At 36.6% G+C, this 18,388-nt stretch overlaps 1 protein-coding gene across 1 annotated transcript; it reads left to right on the forward strand.

Annotated features, from left to right (window-relative positions):
* The first annotated feature begins 617 nt into the window (after positions 1–617).
* LOC122021784 (delta-1-pyrroline-5-carboxylate synthase-like) lies at positions 618–18,018 on the forward strand. Its single transcript, XM_042579942.1, has 21 exons — positions 618–799; positions 2,201–2,272; positions 2,373–2,476; positions 2,560–2,662; positions 2,757–2,918; positions 10,178–10,455; positions 12,792–12,942; positions 13,109–13,273; positions 13,351–13,428; positions 13,587–13,676; positions 14,287–14,373; positions 14,494–14,580; positions 14,678–14,774; positions 15,004–15,107; positions 15,668–15,743; positions 15,919–16,069; positions 16,184–16,252; positions 16,924–16,990; positions 17,084–17,154; positions 17,536–17,608; positions 17,798–18,018. The coding sequence occupies exons 1-21, from the start codon at positions 749–751 to the stop codon at positions 17,804–17,806; spliced, it is 2,145 nt and encodes a 714-aa protein (XP_042435876.1). The 5' UTR covers positions 618–748; the 3' UTR covers positions 17,807–18,018.
* The last annotated feature ends 370 nt before the right edge of the window (positions 18,019–18,388 follow it).

The following is an 18,388-nucleotide window of genomic DNA, read 5'->3' on the forward strand; positions in this document are numbered from 1 at the left end:
TAGGTACAAATACTATTTCAAATTATCTCGTGCCCCCTATTTTGGAAGATCACTTGACAAGACTGAATAAATTCTTGTGATTTATCCACTTTCAAAGTATGTGAGATTATCTTAGAGGGACCGTTAAGATGACGACTTCATCTTTTACCATCAGGAAATTCAATTTCGATTTACTATACTGTACATCTTATACCACACAATCCGTGAGCATCATGTGTATTTTTATTTAAGTACTTATGATTTATGATTTGAAAAATGATATGCTCAAGGAAAAACTCAAGGATAGATGCATAAAATGATGAAACCCATAAAAATGAAATGATGGGTATATTTATGTGTCTATTTTTATTTTTCCTTGAGTAAATCATTGCTCTTATGATTTATAGTTTAGACTTTAGGATAAAATATTTAGATTATATATATAATTTGATTAAGTATATAATTGTATAAGATTATATACACAGATGTAATTAAATGAAGAGGTGTGGATCAAAGTGTTAAATAAATATTTTGTGACCTAGGATTGACGAAACGGAGAATTTATTGTTTTTTTTATCGCTCACGGATGCGCAAGAAACCTATATATCTATTCATATAACAAAGAACAAAATGAGTTTCCTTGAAATTCTGCGAAAATAAAAGACCTATCTCATCCTACTTCAAAGCAGAAGCGATTACTGAACGGCGTCGCTTCCTCTCTCGCTCTCCCACTCACTTCTGGCCTCCTCCACTCGCCGACGTCGCCATTATGGATCAAACGCGGGCCTTCGTCAAGGACGTGAAGAGGCTCGTCATCAAGGTGCTTCACTTCTCCTCCTTGTCACCCTCTGCACTCGCTATGATCTCTGGTTTTCTGGTTTTCCGTCCTTGGCTTCAGTAAAACCCCAGTACGACACTTAGGAGCATGTTTCGATGTGTTATGTGATCACTTTTCCTATCGATACCCCTCGAAAACGCTCTGGTTTTTGATCCATTATGTATGGTCTTTGATCTTATAGATCAAGCTACTCATTTCATTCTGTTTGGATATCCTACATTGGTTTAAAAATTCGTTTTTTTTTTCATGGGAATTAGATTTCTTTTCTCTCTGAATGCATCATGTCGAGTACCATTTTCGTCCCAAGGACTGGTGAGAGCAACTCGGGGTACGGATTGTATTAATCAATTCCTCAGTTTTTTGCATTAAAAAACCTAGACAAAGTCATTCTAGGATTCCGTTTATTTGTTTTCACAGAAATATTTTTCAGATTTTTAAATATTTGGTGCAATGGAAAAAATCATGATCAGAAAACCAGCATTGAAAAATACGTTTCGTAAAACAAACAAAGTCTAGATTTAAAATTGGATTCCTTTTTGATGTGGTCCTGTCGGACGACATTAGGAATTATCCATGATGGAGCACGAACCGACCATGCACAACCCCCACCAGAGTAGGAGTTAATTGATTAACCCTTTTTTCTTTCTTTTGTTTTCTATAATTCACTCATTTGTTTATTATTCAAATTTACAATGTAAACGTGAACACAAAATATCCATTGAATAATATAACACCTCGTAACTTCAATCTTTAAGCTAAGAATGCAGTTTCTATTATTTTTGGTTGTAAATGACTTTTTTTTCTTTCTGAATTAAAATACTCCAATTGCAAAAATACAAATATAATTCACTGTTGAACTTCACAGGCCCGGGTAAAATGAGAAAATGATACTCATGTTCTTGATTATCATCTGTAAAGTTTTAACTGACATGGTCCTGGAGTACTTTTAGCATGGTTCTATTAAATTTCACTGAATTACTACATCTGCCAACCATATTTTTCTTTATTTATAAATAACTTCACCCTAAAAGAAGTCTTATAGATTATGATAATTGAATTTAAGAACTTTTTTTCATACAGGAGTGCCTAGGCCAATGCCTACTGCCTCAGGCAATATTGACCTTGGCGCTTTGGAGTTACTTTGATGAGATTGGAGTATAGTGAGTGGAAGAAATTTGTTTTTGAATGTAACTTTACGTATTCATACTTAGAATGTTGGTTTTAAAATTTTCTATTTTACGAGTCGGGATTACATCATTTCTGATTTCTGTGGAATAGTTCTATGTAAAAGTTGCATCATAACCGTCAAAGTCTGTATCCTCAGGTAACTGATCTGGTCAGCTTATTCTGTCGAAATTTATCTCCTCGCTATGATTATTTTAGGTGGGAACTGCAGTTGTAACGAGAACAGATGGGAGACTGGCCCTTGGAAGATTGGGAGCTCTGTGTGAGCAAGTAAAGAATATTTTCTCTTACTTACCAGAGTGATTCACCATAATGTTTCTTGCTGGAGTTCTGAATCCTATACCTACTAACTGCAATGAGACATGATCAGGTTAAAGAACTCAACGTATGTGGTTTTGAGGTTATCCTTGTTACATCAGGTGCAGTTGGAGTTGGTCGACAAAGGCTTAGATACAGGCGATTAGTCAATAGCAGGTGCTAATTTGTGCTGGCTTTTATTTAGACAATCATATTTTAGGACCCGATCATTTATTATTGACATTACTACCTTTTTGTAGCTTCGCGGATCTCCAGAAGCCGCAATTAGAATTAGATGGCAAAGCCTGTGCTGCAGTTGGTCAAAATGGCCTAATGGCTTTGTATGACGTATTATTTAGTCAGGCATGATTTTGCTTATTTATTGTTACATATATGTTTGGTTGATTTATAGTTACTAAGTGTAATTAATTGATCATATTACCATTTCCTCTTGCAGCTTGATGTGACATCGTCTGAGCTTCTTGTTACAGATAATGATTTTAAGGATCCAGATTTCCGGATGCAACTGTGTCAGACAGTGAATACATTGTTATCTTTGAAAGTTATTCCTGTTTTCAATGAAAATGATGCAATAAGTACTAGGAGAGCTCCATATGAGGTATTCTTAATGTGATACAGTACATTAATTTATGGTTGGATATATGCATTTGTTTTAGGGTGGATGCAAGTACCATCGTGAAAAGTTGTCATGGCTAAAATTCCTCAATCATGTATTTTCCTTAAGATATTTTTTGTGCTTACCTTACATAGAGCTCAATGGAGAGATAAATACATGTAGTCAACCCCAAATAGAGTATAGGGTTGTATGATTTAGTCAGTAATTTGCAAAAGAGAAGAAAAAATAGGAAAAGGAAATTTTATATCATCTTGAATTAAGTATACTAGATGTACTAAAAAGAATAAAGTGGAAATAAATAACAAAATTCAACCTCAAATCTGTTTATTTTAATATATTTGTTTTTCTTAATTTTTTCCAAGTTGTGCAATTTTATTGTATCATTCTCCTTCATCAAGAACCTTGCTATGACAAGTTGAAGTGGGTTTGTCTTCAAAGAGTTAGAGCATTTTCCTAATTGTTATCTCCATCTTAAATTGGCCCTTACAATGAATGAACAAGGAAAAATTGCAAGTTACCACTAGGCTAAAACATTGATTGTGTGTCAACTCTATCCGTAATGTTTGAATTTTGAGTATTAACACCAAGGCTGAAGGAGCACATGTGGGAAAATCAATGTGTTAACAAAAAGTCCTATTAAGTTAGCAAATCCCCTATGTTAAAAATTGGATTAGTGGATTGTTAGTCAGCAAGCAAAATGAATAGCCAGTAGAATCAATTCTCTCGCAGAAAGGTAGATTTGTGTACCAAATCAATGTTGAAAGCATATGTTTCTTAATTGTACTCTCCAATTTAGATGGGCATTAAGTACCTTTTGATTAAAAATGGGTACTTTCCAACCAAACAACTTTGCATAAGGATGTGTGGGTTGTATTTTAGTAATTACAGTGATGGAGAATACATATATGCTACTTCCCATTATAATAAGTTAGGTGTCTTATACCCATATTTTACAAATGTATGAGATATGTTTGCGCACTTACATGTTTGGCCAAGCATTGGTGTCAATTCATGTCAATTCATACAATGCATAATATTGTTTCGTAAATTTTTCTTTTCTTCTTTCCCAATGATTCATATAACTTAATTTTATGTTTATTTTGATGCTTGCCATCAATATTATGATTGTCAAGAAATTAACTTAAATCTGCCTAAAAATAAGGTGGTAACATTTTGGATTATGATTAAAATATTGTTCTGTGCTGGTCAGCATGAGTGAAATTTTTAATTTTGTTGGCTGACTGACATTCAAATCAATCCAAGACAACTAGAACAAATCTAGAGTGTCCCTTGGAGGTTGGTCAAGCTTCTACAAGGTCGATGAAGCTACCATGGAGGTGACAAGGTGTTTTGATCGACGAGCTTGCTAGGTGTTTGGGGACTGAAACACCATGCCAATGCAACTACAAGTCTTCCTAAATTTGAGCTCGTTTTGGTTACATGATAAATTCATTTATACAGTGGAACCTTCTACTTTTAATTGTTTTCTACCTTTTTGAGCAATAACTGGAAGATAAGGCAGCTATCTTTTCAACTTCTGCATCCTATTTAACCGACTTAAACACATTTTTTGTAGAATGAAAATATATGATATTTGTTTTTTTTTAATTTTCATCCTTGGGGTCTATAAGATACTATTTTTTAATGGCAAATATTAGAAGTTACCACCTCAAGATCTTATACATTATTTATTATTCACTTGCCATGATTATCTAAGGTTGGAAAATAAAATATCCTAAAACACCCAAAAGGGTGAAATATATCTAATTATCTCCTTAACTTTGAGGATTTAGATTGCCTCCAGGAATTGAACAAACAGTTGTCTTTGCTATGCTTCTGAAACTAGGTATTTGAAAAAGGAACTGGTATGAAATAAATCCGTGTATTAGACAACACGGAGTTATTGACTTATATAGAGGAGGATATACAACATAATTACAACAATACCCCTAGTTATGTTACAATATTCTAACACTCTCCCTCAAGCTGGAGAATATAGATCATATGCACCAAGCTTGTTACATATGTAGTCAATTTGAGGACCTCTTAGTGACTCAGTGAATATATCTACTAGTTGATCATGTGAGTTGACAAAACTAGTAGATATTTCTCCTGATATGACTTTCTCTCTAACAAAGTGACAATCAACTTCAATATGCTTTGTTCTCTCATGAAAAACTGGGTTCGAGGTAATATGCATGGAGGCCTGATTGTCACATATAAGTGACATTTGTGTAACCTCCCCAAATCTGAGTTCCTGAAGCAACCGTTTTAGCCATATAAGCTCTTGACTAGTTATGGCTATAGCTCGATACTCTGCCTCTGCACTGGATCTTGCCACAACATTCTGCTTTTTTGCTTTTCCAAAAAACAAGGTTACCTCCGACAAATATACAAAACCTAGAAATGGACCTTTCATCAGTGGGAGATCCTGCCCAATCTGCATCAGAGTATCTTACGACTCGAGTATGTCCTTTGTCTGCACCAAAAGACTCTTTCCTGGTGCGCCTCTGATATATCGAATAATGCGAGTCACAACATCCCAATGTTTTTTGCATGGAGAATTGAGAAACTGACTTACTACACTTACCGCAAATGAGATATCTGTATGAGTAACAGTAAGGTAGCTTGGTTTCCTTACTAATCGCCTGTACCTTCAGGATCTGGAAGAGGCTCCCCCTGATTTGGCATGCGCTTAACATTAGGATCCATAGGGTTGTCGATTATTTTTGATTTTAACATTCTTGTTTCTTCCAAAATATCCATTACATATTTCCTTTGGGATATGATGTTCCTCTCTTTAGACTGTGCTACTTCTATCCCCAAGAAGTATTTGAGTTTACCGAGATCCTTTGTCTGGAAATGTTTGAAAAGATGTTTCACCTGTGAAATCCCAAGATGATCATTACCTGTGATGATAATATCATCAACATAAACCACTACGTAGATGCAACCGGTAGATGAGTGGCGATAAAAGACAGAATGGTCAGCCTCGCTCCGAGTCATGCCAAACTGTTGAATTACAATACTAATCTATTGAACCATGCTCTGGGTGATTGCTTGAGGCCATATAAAGATTTTCGTAGGCGACTTACAAGACTAGAAGACTCCCCGAGCAACAAAACACGGAGGTTGCTTCATGTAGACTTCCTCGAGCGGATCACTATGTAAGAATGCATTTTGATGTCCAACTGATAAAGAGACCAATGGCGAATCACAGAATTGATAGGAATAGACGTACAGAAGACATCTTGGCAATAGGAGAAAAAGTATCCCCATAATCCAATTCGAAGATCTTAGTATAGCCTTTAGCAACGAGACATGCCTTAAGTCTGTCACCATACCGTCTGGACCAACCTTTACTGTATACACCCATCGACAACCAACAACTGACTTCCCGGTGGTAGAAGAACGAGGTCCCAAGTCCCACTATTCTGTAAAGCACACATTTCATCGAGCGTAGTCTGTTTCCATCCTGGATGGGCAAAGGCATCACCTGCAGTCTTAGGAAGAGAAACAGGCGATAAGGAAGAAAGACAAGAATAATAGGAAGGAGAAGACGATGATAACTCAAAGAAACATAGTGAGGAGAAGGATTACGAGTGGAACACATACCCTTTCGAAGTGCAATAGGAATATTAGAGTCAGGAGACGGGACCGGATGAAATGGCGAAGGACTTGGCTCTAAAAATGTATCCACGGCAGTGTCAGTGCTGGTCGGCGGCAAAGCAGGACGAGAATGACGCTCCTGCAAAGGAGGTGATGAGGCTGGGGATGATAGAGGCGCCTCCGAAGAACAAAAGATAGTTACTGGTGCAGGTGGAGAGGGAGAAACCTCGGACTGGGAAACGGGAGGCCCAAAAAATGAAACCGAATCAAAGAATGCAACATCAGCAGAGATGAAGTACCGACGAAGAGTAGGGAAATAACACTTGTACTCTTTCTGAAACTGTGGGTACACGAGGAAAATGCACTTATGAGACCGGGGAGAGTTTGTCAATGCTAGGATCAAGAGCATGAGAAAAACATGTAGAACTAAAGACCCTAGGTTGTAAAGGATGAAGAGTCTGATGAAGATAAAGTACTTGATGAGGTATTTTACTCTGGACAGTTGAGGAAGGCATGCGATTGATGAGATAACACGTAGTAAGTATGGCGTCACCCCAAAAATGATAAGGAACGTGAGAGGAGAAGAAGAGTCCGGGTGGTCTCAAGGAGATGGTGATTCTTACATTCCGCAACCCCATTGTTGAGGGGTATGAGGGCAAGACGCGCGATGCAACACATCATGGGATGCAAGAAGGTACGAAACTGAGTAGATAAATACTCGTGTGCATTATCACTTTGCAAAGTTCAAAGAGAAATACTAAACTGAGTTTTGATTTCATGGAAAAAAGATTGGAAAATAGAAAATAACTCTAAACGATCCTTCATCAGATACAACCAAGTATAACGGGAAAAATCGTCTATAAAAGTAATAAAATATCGTGATCCTAATGTAGAAGAAACACGACTCGGACCCCCAACATCGAATGAATCAAAACAAAGGGGCGTAGCCCGACTCATAGTGCGAGGAGAAAAGAACTACGAACATGCTTACCTAACTGACACGACACACAAGACAAAGACTCTAAGTGAGAAAAACTAGGATGTAATATTTTCAACTTATCAAGACCTGAATGATCCAACTGAGCATGAATAAGAAGTGGAGATGCTGCCACCGAACCAACAAGAGAGGGTTGTTGAAGCCGATAAAGGCCATGAGATTCGCATCCGAAGCCAATCATCCTTCCCGTGCTTCGATCCTGTAAGGAAACAGACATTTTAATAAAAGAAATGACACAATCAGTTGACTAATTGACAATAAATTAAACGGAGTTCCAGGAACATAAAGAGCATTATGAATGGAAAGACACAGAGAAGGATGAACAATACCAATATCCTTGGACTCAGTTTGGGAACCATTGGCCATGATGACAATTGGTAAATAACCAGAAGTAGTGAGAGAAGAAAATAGAGATTTATTACCAGTGATATGATCGGTAGCCCCAGAATCAAGAACCCAAGGACCTAAAGAGTGAGATATGCCAGCAAAGGAATTATCAGCGTGTGCAACAATAGCAGTGGAATCAGAAATCTGACGATCCTCAAACCATTTCAGAAAGTCATCATAGGAAGGTTGTGGGGGTCGGATCCGGTGTTAACTGTGAAGTGGAAGCTGAAGAAGCAACAGAACTCTGAACGATCTGAGCAGCGCGAGGAGGTCGACCATGCAGACCCCAACACTTATCAATCGTGTGGCCCGAGCGGTGGCAATGATCACACCAAGGACGACCTGTGCCACCCTTGCGAGGTGGATGTCTGTTGTTGTGTCGAGAGACTAAAGCTGACAAGTTAACAGGAACGGAAGGAGGCATCGTCAAGACTTTGGTTGGGACACGGAGGAGAGTCGCCCAGGTATTGTCCATGGTAGCTTCTGTGGGACTGCCCAGGATTTAATCACGAACATGAGAATAATCTGTGGGCAAACCATATAAAGTCAGAGACATAAAAAATTTCTTCCGATTTTCAAGCTCTGCAACAGGACTGGCCGCAAGTGGTAGCAGCTCATTGAAGTCACAAAGAAGGCTAGAGACATAACCTAGATAAGTTGACATTGAATTCTTAATCTGATGGGCACTGAGAATGGACATGAGATCTACACAAACTTGATAGAGTCGCCAAGAGGTGTTTGTAAAGAGTTGCTGAGCCTGTGTCCAAACAACTTTGCAGGTTTTGTGAGTACGGAAGACATTCTTAAGAGATGGATGGATGGTGGCTCGGATAATACAACACAACTGAGCGTCAACCTTCTTCCATAGAGGACGATCGACGACTTGAACATCTTCTTCAGTTTGAGTGAGATATCTCATAACCTTGTCCAACAAGCCAAAGCTCAATGTGAGATGCCCAAGAGATATAATTTTTACCATCCAACTGCTCGGAAGAGAGGGGTGCAGTAATATGGTTGGTAAAGATTAAGATATTGGGCTTTGGGACGCCAGATGTAGCCATTGATTAGTTTGAAAAGAACTGTGCACCGGACTGTCGGAGAAAACAGTGCTGGAGGATGGACTGCCAACACCGCTCAGAAGAACCCTCTGCCCTTGCAAGTCACTGGAAGCTGAAGAGTGATGCCAGCGCCCTCCTCTATTGATATCTCCTTACGCTTGCAACCACGGCGACAAGGAGCTTCGTCAGAGTAGGGATGGAGAGGGAAGGAATCACTAGAGCAGAACCACTCTGGTGAAAACCCTAAATCTTAAGGCACCGCTCTTCAACAAGGATCGGGAGATGAGGGGAATCCACCACGCCTGAGCAGAACCACCCCTCCAACAAAGAACCCTATGAAGAGGTCGTCGTCACTCAGAGAAGTCGTCATTGTCACTGTCGTCGCTAGGTTCTAGGGACTCACCAGAATAGCAAGGAGGTCACGTCTTCAAGCCACCTCGCAAGAGAGAGATCGGGAGCGTCCACGACGACGTGGAACAGGGAGGCGATGAGGCTGGGAGGCGGGTCCAGGTTGAGCCGAGGGCGAGGCAGAGAAGGACTGCTCTGCGAGAAGCCTTGTGTGTGTGCGAGAGAGAGAGAGGAACGACGACGGAAAGAAATTAGGGTTTCTTAAAAACTTGGCTCTGATACCATGTTATGAAAGAAATCCATGTATTAGATACCACGGAGTTATTGACTTATATAGAGGAGGATATACAACATAATTACAATAATACCCCTAGTTATGTTACAATATTCTAACAGGAACAATAACAACTGTTTTTTTTTCATTATATTCATGTGGAATTTAATTATAGTTGAATAAATTGCTTAGAAATTGTTCCTATTAAATCAGGAGCAAAAGGAATTAGTTTGTTTTTAATTTCTTGTATCAAGCTTATAGGTAGAAGATGAACTGCAATACCTGTTAAGGGGAAACGTAGAGGGCCTTGTTTTTTTGGTTGTGTATGATGCACAGAAGGCCAAACAGCAACCAGCTTTTTATTAAGATGGTGTGTTTGTTTCTCTTAAGATTTTTGTCACTTATGGTATATGCATATCGAATCATTTGTATATCCAAACTTTTGTAAAGGAAATATTCTCAAGAGCCTAACTTCTCTAAAATGGAGGCTTTGTTCAATTGAAATCTCTTTTGAACCTGATAGACATTTAATTGACTTGTTAATACTAATAGTTGATTAATCTTGCAGGATTCTTCTGGTATTTTTTGGGACAATGATAGTTTAGCAGCCCTTTTAGCATTGGAACTAAAAGCTGATCTTCTTATTCTGCTAAGTGATGTTGAAGGTCTATATAGTGGTCCTCCTAGTGAACCTAATTCACGGCTAATACACACTTATGTGAAAGAGAGGCATGACTCTGAGATAACTTTCGGAGACAAATCCAGGGTTGGAAGAGGTGGCATGACTGCTAAAGTAAAGGCTGCTGTTTATGCTGCTTATGCTGGCACACCCGTTGTGATTACCAGGTATTCCTTGTTCTTGGGTCCTAACATAATTTTAACTTTGTTTTTCTAAATGTCCTTGAAATTACTACTTCCATCGTATTCCTACATGATTGAGTCGGCATCTGCAAATAGTATTGTTTTCCAAATTTGATGTAATAAAGTGATTTGCATGGACTGTTTGTTTTGAGAAATCGTATGTATATCTGTATATGTTTCTATGGAACATTTTGTTAGGACAGAATAAAAATGGCTAAGATCTCTGCTCTGTAGCTTAATTGGTTATGCTGGAACTTCATGACAATTTAGAAGATGGACCTCATGATGATAGGCAGCAAAAAATATTGTGTTGTAATACCAGATCAGGCATTTGTTATTGAAGTAGGTATAGAAGTCTACTGTAACTTTAGGTGTGACTATTAACTATGTGATATAAAAAGTATTAGTTTCACTGCTAAACTACTGAAACTTACTTTTATATTGGTGTCCATTTTGAAGTTGGTGTTTCTTACACTCTATATTGATGATATTGTAGCAAGATCCTCTGAAATCCTGCCAATGAAGCTACAATGATTCTCCTCAAGGTCTATATTTATTGAATATTGCAAATCAGGACTTCAATTTTTAGAAGTTCTAAATTTTGTAAAATTTTATTTTTGTAGATCCTCTTGTTTAGGAGGTTAAGTTATTTAAGACAATTTTCATATTATTAGAATAATTTTTCCACAAATTAAATTAAAATTTTGTTCTTTTGCAGAATTTATTTCCTGTGTTATTTGGTCATTTTGGCTGTAAGATTATTCTTTCATAGATTATTTTAATTTGTTTCCAATTTCGTTTGGGTAAGAGTTTTTAGAGGGACTTTAATCTCCCAATGTTAATTGTCTTTACATGATTTAATTTTCTCAATGTGACGTTCATTTTTCTGTATTAGATTGTTTACCCCTCGTTCTTCATTAAGAGGTGTCAAATCCCTGTGTGGGTTTTGATTTGTTTCTTTGCTGCATCAATTTGGTATCTGAGCTTTGTGTGAATTTTGTTCGTTTCCATGCTACATCAATTTGGTATTAGAGCTCTGTGTGAGTTTTAATCTGCTTCCATACTGCATCATCAAGATTTTGAGTTTAGGAACACAAACGAGATTAATCTGGAAGGAATAGGTTTGTGATTGGTTTAGTGCATTCCTTGTATTGAGGTGTTTCTATGCTTCTTGTTATTCGGTGGAAATTTTGGTTTCCTGTGGTAGCCATGTTTTTTTTTTTTCCAATACTGCTTCAGCTCCTATTGGAATGTGCACACAAGGGCGATGCTTGATTTCAGATGCACGCTTTTCTAAGGTCAAGAATATTGATTTCTCTTACTTAAATACCCTAAACTTGGTGGCCTAAGCTTGTCCTTGCTTGAGAAACTGGGATCTATATTAGTTCGGCTGTTTCAAGCTTGGTGTTTATCCAAGAAAGTGGGGCTAAAACGAGAAAATGGCATTTCAATTTGTCCCACACCGGAGGCGACAGGCTATTGAAGAAGTCCAGAAGTGCTAGATTAGTCTATTAACATTGACTTTGGTTTAGTATTTCGTCTAGTGGTTTGGGTTTATCAAGTTAATGAGCCATTTCCTCATTTGGGCCAGAGTGAGACATGTGGTACCAGAGCATAGATCTAGCCTTGGTAAGATGTTTCACTTGGAAAGTTCTGCCCATGATAGTATAGTCACCATTCATCACATGCTGCCAAACAAAAATTTTGGGCCTTCTTGAGGATGCCAAGCTTCATTTGGGGAAGATTGTGACAACCTTGTTTAGTCTCAATTGGTTTTCTGTTCTAATGAAGGTATATATAATTAAGGCATAGAGGACTACTATACCATTGAGTTTGGTCATTGTAGGTTAGCCCTTCAAGCCTATCAAGTTAATAAAGCAATTCTCTTATTTGGTTTGATTGTGAGAAAATTTGTTTCTGTTTTTGAGGAAAACAAAGACAATATTCTCCTTATATGTGAATGATATAAATATGTTCATTGGGTAATTTATTCAAAAAATGTCACAGAGTGGATGTGTTACTTGCTGAATAACAATCTAAGACCTAGTCGTCTCCTCATGATGACAAGTGACTAACAGATCCAGGTCACGTATGAAGGATGACCATGTTATATAGAAAAGATGAACACTTCTCTTGCCATTATGCAGTAAGTTAAACATGCTTCTTTATATGACCGACTTTGCTAGTTTAAGAAATTAAATCCAATAAAAATTTTCATCTAGGGATAGCTGCAGAAGTTCATTCTGTTCTTTTACTAACTTCGTTCATAAAATTAACTAATGAATTTTATTACATTCTAACAGTTTTTCTGGCCATTGTAGTGGTTTTACTACAGATAGCATTCTAAAAGTACTTCAAGGTGAGAGAGTTGGTACCCTCTTTCATCAGGATGCAGCTAATTGGGGATTGCAAGGAGAAGACACTGCTCGTGACATGGCAATTTCAGCAAGGGAATGTTCGAGGAGACTTCAGGTACTGTGCATCACGACAAGGACCAAGAGAGAAATCTAGGAATTTCTGGTCCACCATTATGTTTTTTTTATCTGCATGCTCTTCCTATTTGACCGTGATAGTCTAGAATGTGCAACAGTATAATATCTTTTAGTTAACTTTTAACTGCATTTGGTTTCCTTCCTAGAGCTTATCATCAGATGCCCGCAAGAAGATTATGATGGACATTGCCAATGCATTAGAGGCAAATGAGAAATTAATTAGAACTGAGAATGAGGTTGATGTTGCTGCTACACAACAAGCTGGATATGAGAAACCATTGATCTCTAGGTTGACATTGAAGGCAGGCAAGGCAAGAGATTGCATAAATTTGTTATTTCTCTTCTGGCATAAGTATATTTCTAACTGTCTTGTTCATTTTTATGGTAGATATCTAGCCTTGCAAATTCAATTCGTGCACTTGCAGATATGGAGGACCCAATATCCCGGGTTTTGGAAAGAACTGAGGTCAGAATTCTTGCCTACAGATTTACACAATTTCCTTGGTTGTTGGTATAACTGTAATATTTCAAGAACTTCAATTTCAATTTTGTTTTTCTGCATGCATATTAATGCTGTCATATGTTCTTTGAAAAACCTAAATCCAATGTATGATATTGATTCAGGTTGCAGATGGTCTAATCTTAGAAAAGACAGCTTGCCCATTGGGTGTTCTCCTCATTGTTTTTGAGTCGAGGCCTGATGCTTTAATCCAGGTAAAAGCATCGTGCTTCATTTTTAATTCATTTTTCTCTTCATACATTATAGGCAAAGCTTTTGGAGACTACAGCACCATGCTTATTCTAAAAGTTTGTGTTGCAAAGCTTGGTATATGTAGTTTTTATGTTTTTTTTTTATTTTCCTCGAATTACATCATCCTGAGCATTGACTGTCATGTACAATATACAAATATGAACCAATTCTGAACATTCCATTCTAAAAAATGTCAGATAGTTATGCATCATTAAAGGTATACTCGAAAGACTTTAGCTTTATCATTGTCAATAATCTACAAAATATAATTCACATCTGTCTTTGTAAGGTTGAAAAGTTTCACATCATCTTCATATGTCTATAGCCCCGGGAGAAACAAAAACATGTTGTGTTGCTATAATTGCATTACTGTTATTCCTTTTTTGCCATTTATTCCATGTTGATAAGCAGAGTCTCTCTAGTCCATGCTTTGAAGTACTTCTTGAGTCGTACTGGTCATGTAAGGATATCTTTGTGTCATAGGCCTTGTGTTTGAAGTACAATTAGAATTTGTTAATAGTATGCTTGTCATTTTGCAATTCACTTATTGTATCACTTTATTTTCTCTTGTAGATTGCATCGTTAGCCATTCTAAGTGGCAACGGTCTTCTTCTTAAAGGTGGGAAAGAAGCCATGAGATCTAATGCAATCTTGCATAAGGTCAGTTTATTAGTTGCAGATAGATGCCACATAATATTTCCATTCTGCTAAATCGTGCAGTAACAGGTTCATTTCCATTTTAATACTAAAGCACCGCTCAAATCACTGTTTTCTGAATAGGTAATTACAGAAGCAATTCCAGCAGTTGTAGGTGAGAAGCTCATTGGTCTTGTCACACCTAGAGAAGAGATTCCCGATCTACTAAAGGTGACCTGGTTTTAGAAGAATATTTGGTTTGTGGAAGCTTTGAAAATATATCTTGTTGTAAAATAAAAAACTTCATTGTTTTTGAAACTTTTTTCAGCTTGATGATGTAATTGATCTTGTGATTCCACGAGGAAGCAATAAATTGGTTACACAAATCAAGGAATCCACCAAGATTCCTGTTCTGGGTCATTCAGGTAATATAAATAAATAAGGTATTTATTCTACTTTAAGTGTATTGGCTTTGTTGATTTGAACATTATGAGTGATGTAGCACAGAATTCAAACTAGGGATAAGATCAACGTAGCAGTCCTAAAGTAGTTGGGACCAGCACAGTTTGATGATGATGAATTTACCTCATGTGCATTATTACTCTACAATTTTTCTGTTATGTATTAAATCACATCTTAATGTTTACCATCCAGATGGCATTTGTCATGTTTATCTCGATAAATCTGCTGACATGGAAATGGCGTCCAGGATTGTATTGGATGCGAAAATTGACTATCCAGCTACTTGTAATGCTATGGTATGTCTCGATCTGACTGAAACTTGGTCTATGACAATGGCTTTCTATTTCTATATTGGAGAATTGGAGAGTGAATGTACAGCTTTTTTTTACCATTCCTAGCCAGGTTCTGATTTATCATGGTATCCCTTTCTGTAGAATATGTAATTTACCTTCTTTTTGGACCTACATGCGACCTCTTGACTTGTTGCATTCTTCTCTTCATTTCCAATAAACTCCAAATTTAGTTATTAGTTAGATCTTCATATCTTGTCCTTGGTACACCTGTTTCTTAGCTTGTGGTCTCGACTTTTCACTGTTTTTGAAAATTTTGACAGAAGGCTGGATCTAGTTCTCAAAATATTGCATCTTTTACCATCCTTCATTTGTGAGAATTACTTTTGAGATCTCTTTTCCAAAAATTTTGAACTCTATAGGCAATTCCCTTTGCAATTTAACACTCCTGACGATTTCAACTAGTCAGCATCCTTTATTTAAATGCCTTCATATTCTTGTATTTAGTACTCTAAATCTGTTATTCAAGAAATACTTGATTCAAAGTTGGTCTCTGTTACTTGCAGGAAACACTTCTTATCCACAGAGATCTCTTGAATAATGAGTGGCTTAATGATTTACTGGTAGAACTCAAAAGTGAAGGTCTGATGTTGCTATTAAGTTGAAATTTTTTAAATTTGACAACTAGTATTGGGTAGACTAGTATCTGTTTGCAAAATTTATGCTGCAAGGAGATTGTACTTCATGAGTCATAGTTTTAAACTTTAAATTCATGGAATTGTGAAACTTTAGAAATTCACTGCATGTCCAATTTCAGGTGTTGCCTTGTTTGGCGGACCTCGAGCAAGTCAAGAGTTTGGTTTTTCAGAAGCACCATCCTTACATCACGAATACAACAAAATGGCTTGTACGGTTGAAGTCGTCGATGATGTTCATGCTGCAATTAACCATATACATCAATATGGAAGGTATACTACTGTTTTAATCACTATCAGTTTTTCTTGATGATTTATCTGTCATAATTTAGAAACTATCACAATAAATCAACTTCATGGAACATTGACCTTGAATTTCATTGCCAGTGCACATACTGATTGCATTATTGCCAAGGATATTGCAACTGCGGAGATCTTCCTAAGTCAAGTTGACAGGTATGACAATGGTGTTTGATGCTATATTACATTTTTCATTAGGGGCGGAGTTGTTTGTTGTTTAATTTGTTGCTTTCTGTGCGTTTCATGTTGTGCATCATCCAATTCTAGCACATATTTCACCGTTGTCATTTTTCTTATTTGCTTACGGAGTTTAATTAAGATTACTTTAATCACTGTGAAGTATGTCTTCTCTAAGCTGTGTAAATATTGTGCATGCGTCTTCAGAATAGTGAGCTTGCCCAATTCTAATCCCATACTTGATGTGACTACTATGCGTTGTTATATTATTATCCATTTTTTTATCACTTCAGTGAAATTTTTGTCCATTATCTTCTTGGTGCTCAAAGCATTGGTACCGGATCTCATAAAAGCTCACCATCCTACATAAACCCAAAAATATTACAGAGCTTGTTTAATCATCAGTTTCGAAGGAGATGACTTTAAGTAGAGAATGGAATATGGGTACAGATTGCATGTATCAGGGAATAAATATGTATATTTGACATTGAATTCATGCAGAGCGGCAAGAGATGCATTGTCATTCGTTGGTTGCTTAGAGCCTTAGATATTTCTAGTTTAGTATAACATAAAAAATATATATCAATATATGTGCATATCGTTGGTTTGTATGTAAGAAGAGATACCATGATCCCTTTTTGTTTATGAAGTGCTGCAGTATTTCACAATGCAAGCACACGTTTCTGCGACGGAGCCCGTTTCGGACTTGGAGCAGAGGTTATCTTTTTTTCCTTCCAAAATTTCACTCACTTGGTGTATATTATGATTACCTTACTCATGATCGCGTATTTGTTTGTTTATGACTCGAAGGTTGGTATAAGTACAAGTAGGATTCATGCTCGAGGCCCTGTTGGTGTCGAGGGATTGCTGACTACTAGATGGTAAGTTGCATGTTCAATCAACTATTTACCATTTGTTCTTTTCGTTAGATATTTACCTTTGCAGGATTGATCGTATTTAGACTCTTAGCTCATAAGAATTACAAGAGGATTTAGTGAGTCTGTTGATTAGCAACTGAAAAATACAATTAAAGCCTCATAAGATCAAGCTGTCATAGCTAGACAACAAACCGATGGATTGGAAAATTGTTTATTTCACTTTCATATGTTACCATTATTCGTTAGAGATCTACCCTTTTGTTACAATCCTGAGGAGTTCTTCCTCATCTGGCATAACAAACATGATATCATATTAATGACAGCTTTTGCAAACTTACAAACGATAAAGTGCTCGTGTATTGTCTAAATTCTCATCGCATCCAGGATTTTGAAAGGCAGCGGGCAAGTGGTGAATGGCGATGAAGGGGTAGTTTACACCCATCGGAAGCTTCCTCTAGTGAGTCCCAAACTCTATTCCTATATATATTTTTTTTCCTCTTATTTGTGGAAAGCTCAGTGAGCAATTAGAAAATGTTGAGTTTTTAAAAACTAGAAAATTTTAGCTACGAAACAAGCCTCAGACTTTCATTTAACTTGAATGATCATGCTAATTTGCACACTCAACTCTATCCAAATCTCTTTACAGGCAAATTAGCAACCAAGTGGCTATAATTTCGGTCAGGGGTCTCCCTGTTGATGCAAGAGTTGATTCCACGGCCTTCGAAAGGATTTGCATTTTATTCTCTATAGGGTTGGAACCCTTAAACAGGATTAGGGTTTGATGGTGCATCAAATGGAAGCTACGATCATAATAACTTGGTAAGGATGTAAATAAAATAAATATTAATAAATTTGGTGTTCGATTTACTAAGTGTTTCAATAAGTGTTTGTTTATGTTCGATAAATATATATAAAATTAATTAAATAAAAAAAATTAAAACAACTCATTAAATGAAATGAAATTAATAAATATTTAATTTATTAATGTTCATGAGTAAAGATTGAAAATTATTTATGAATAATATCAGTAAATAAATTTCTTAGCAAATTTATAATATTAAATTCATTAATTAAATACACTTAAAAAATATAAAAATATTTAACAATCAGTCACTTTTAAATTAAGTTTAAATTCGTAAAAAAAAATGGGTTAAATTTGAATAAGTTAAAGTAATTTTGTTTAAATTAATTAATTAATTTATTATATATATATATATATATATATAACTGTATTTTA

This window comes from Zingiber officinale, chromosome 9A, assembly GCF_018446385.1.
Source record: "Zingiber officinale cultivar Zhangliang chromosome 9A, Zo_v1.1, whole genome shotgun sequence".
Lineage (NCBI taxonomy): Eukaryota > Viridiplantae > Streptophyta > Magnoliopsida > Zingiberales > Zingiberaceae > Zingiber > Zingiber officinale.

What these genes read in the sequence shown, in the direction of transcription:
- LOC122021784 (XM_042579942.1), top strand. Translation starts at nt 749, where the DNA reads ATGGATCAAACGCGGGCCTTCGTCAAGGACGTGAAGAGGCTCGTCATC. An exon ending in AGGCGATTAGTCAATAGCAG is followed by an intron (nt 2,477 to 2,559) that starts GTGCTAATTTGT and finishes ACCTTTTTGTAG; the next exon opens with CTTCGCGGATCTCCAGAAGC. An exon ending in ATGACGTATTATTTAGTCAG is followed by an intron (nt 2,663 to 2,756) that starts GCATGATTTTGC and finishes TTCCTCTTGCAG; the next exon opens with CTTGATGTGACATCGTCTGA.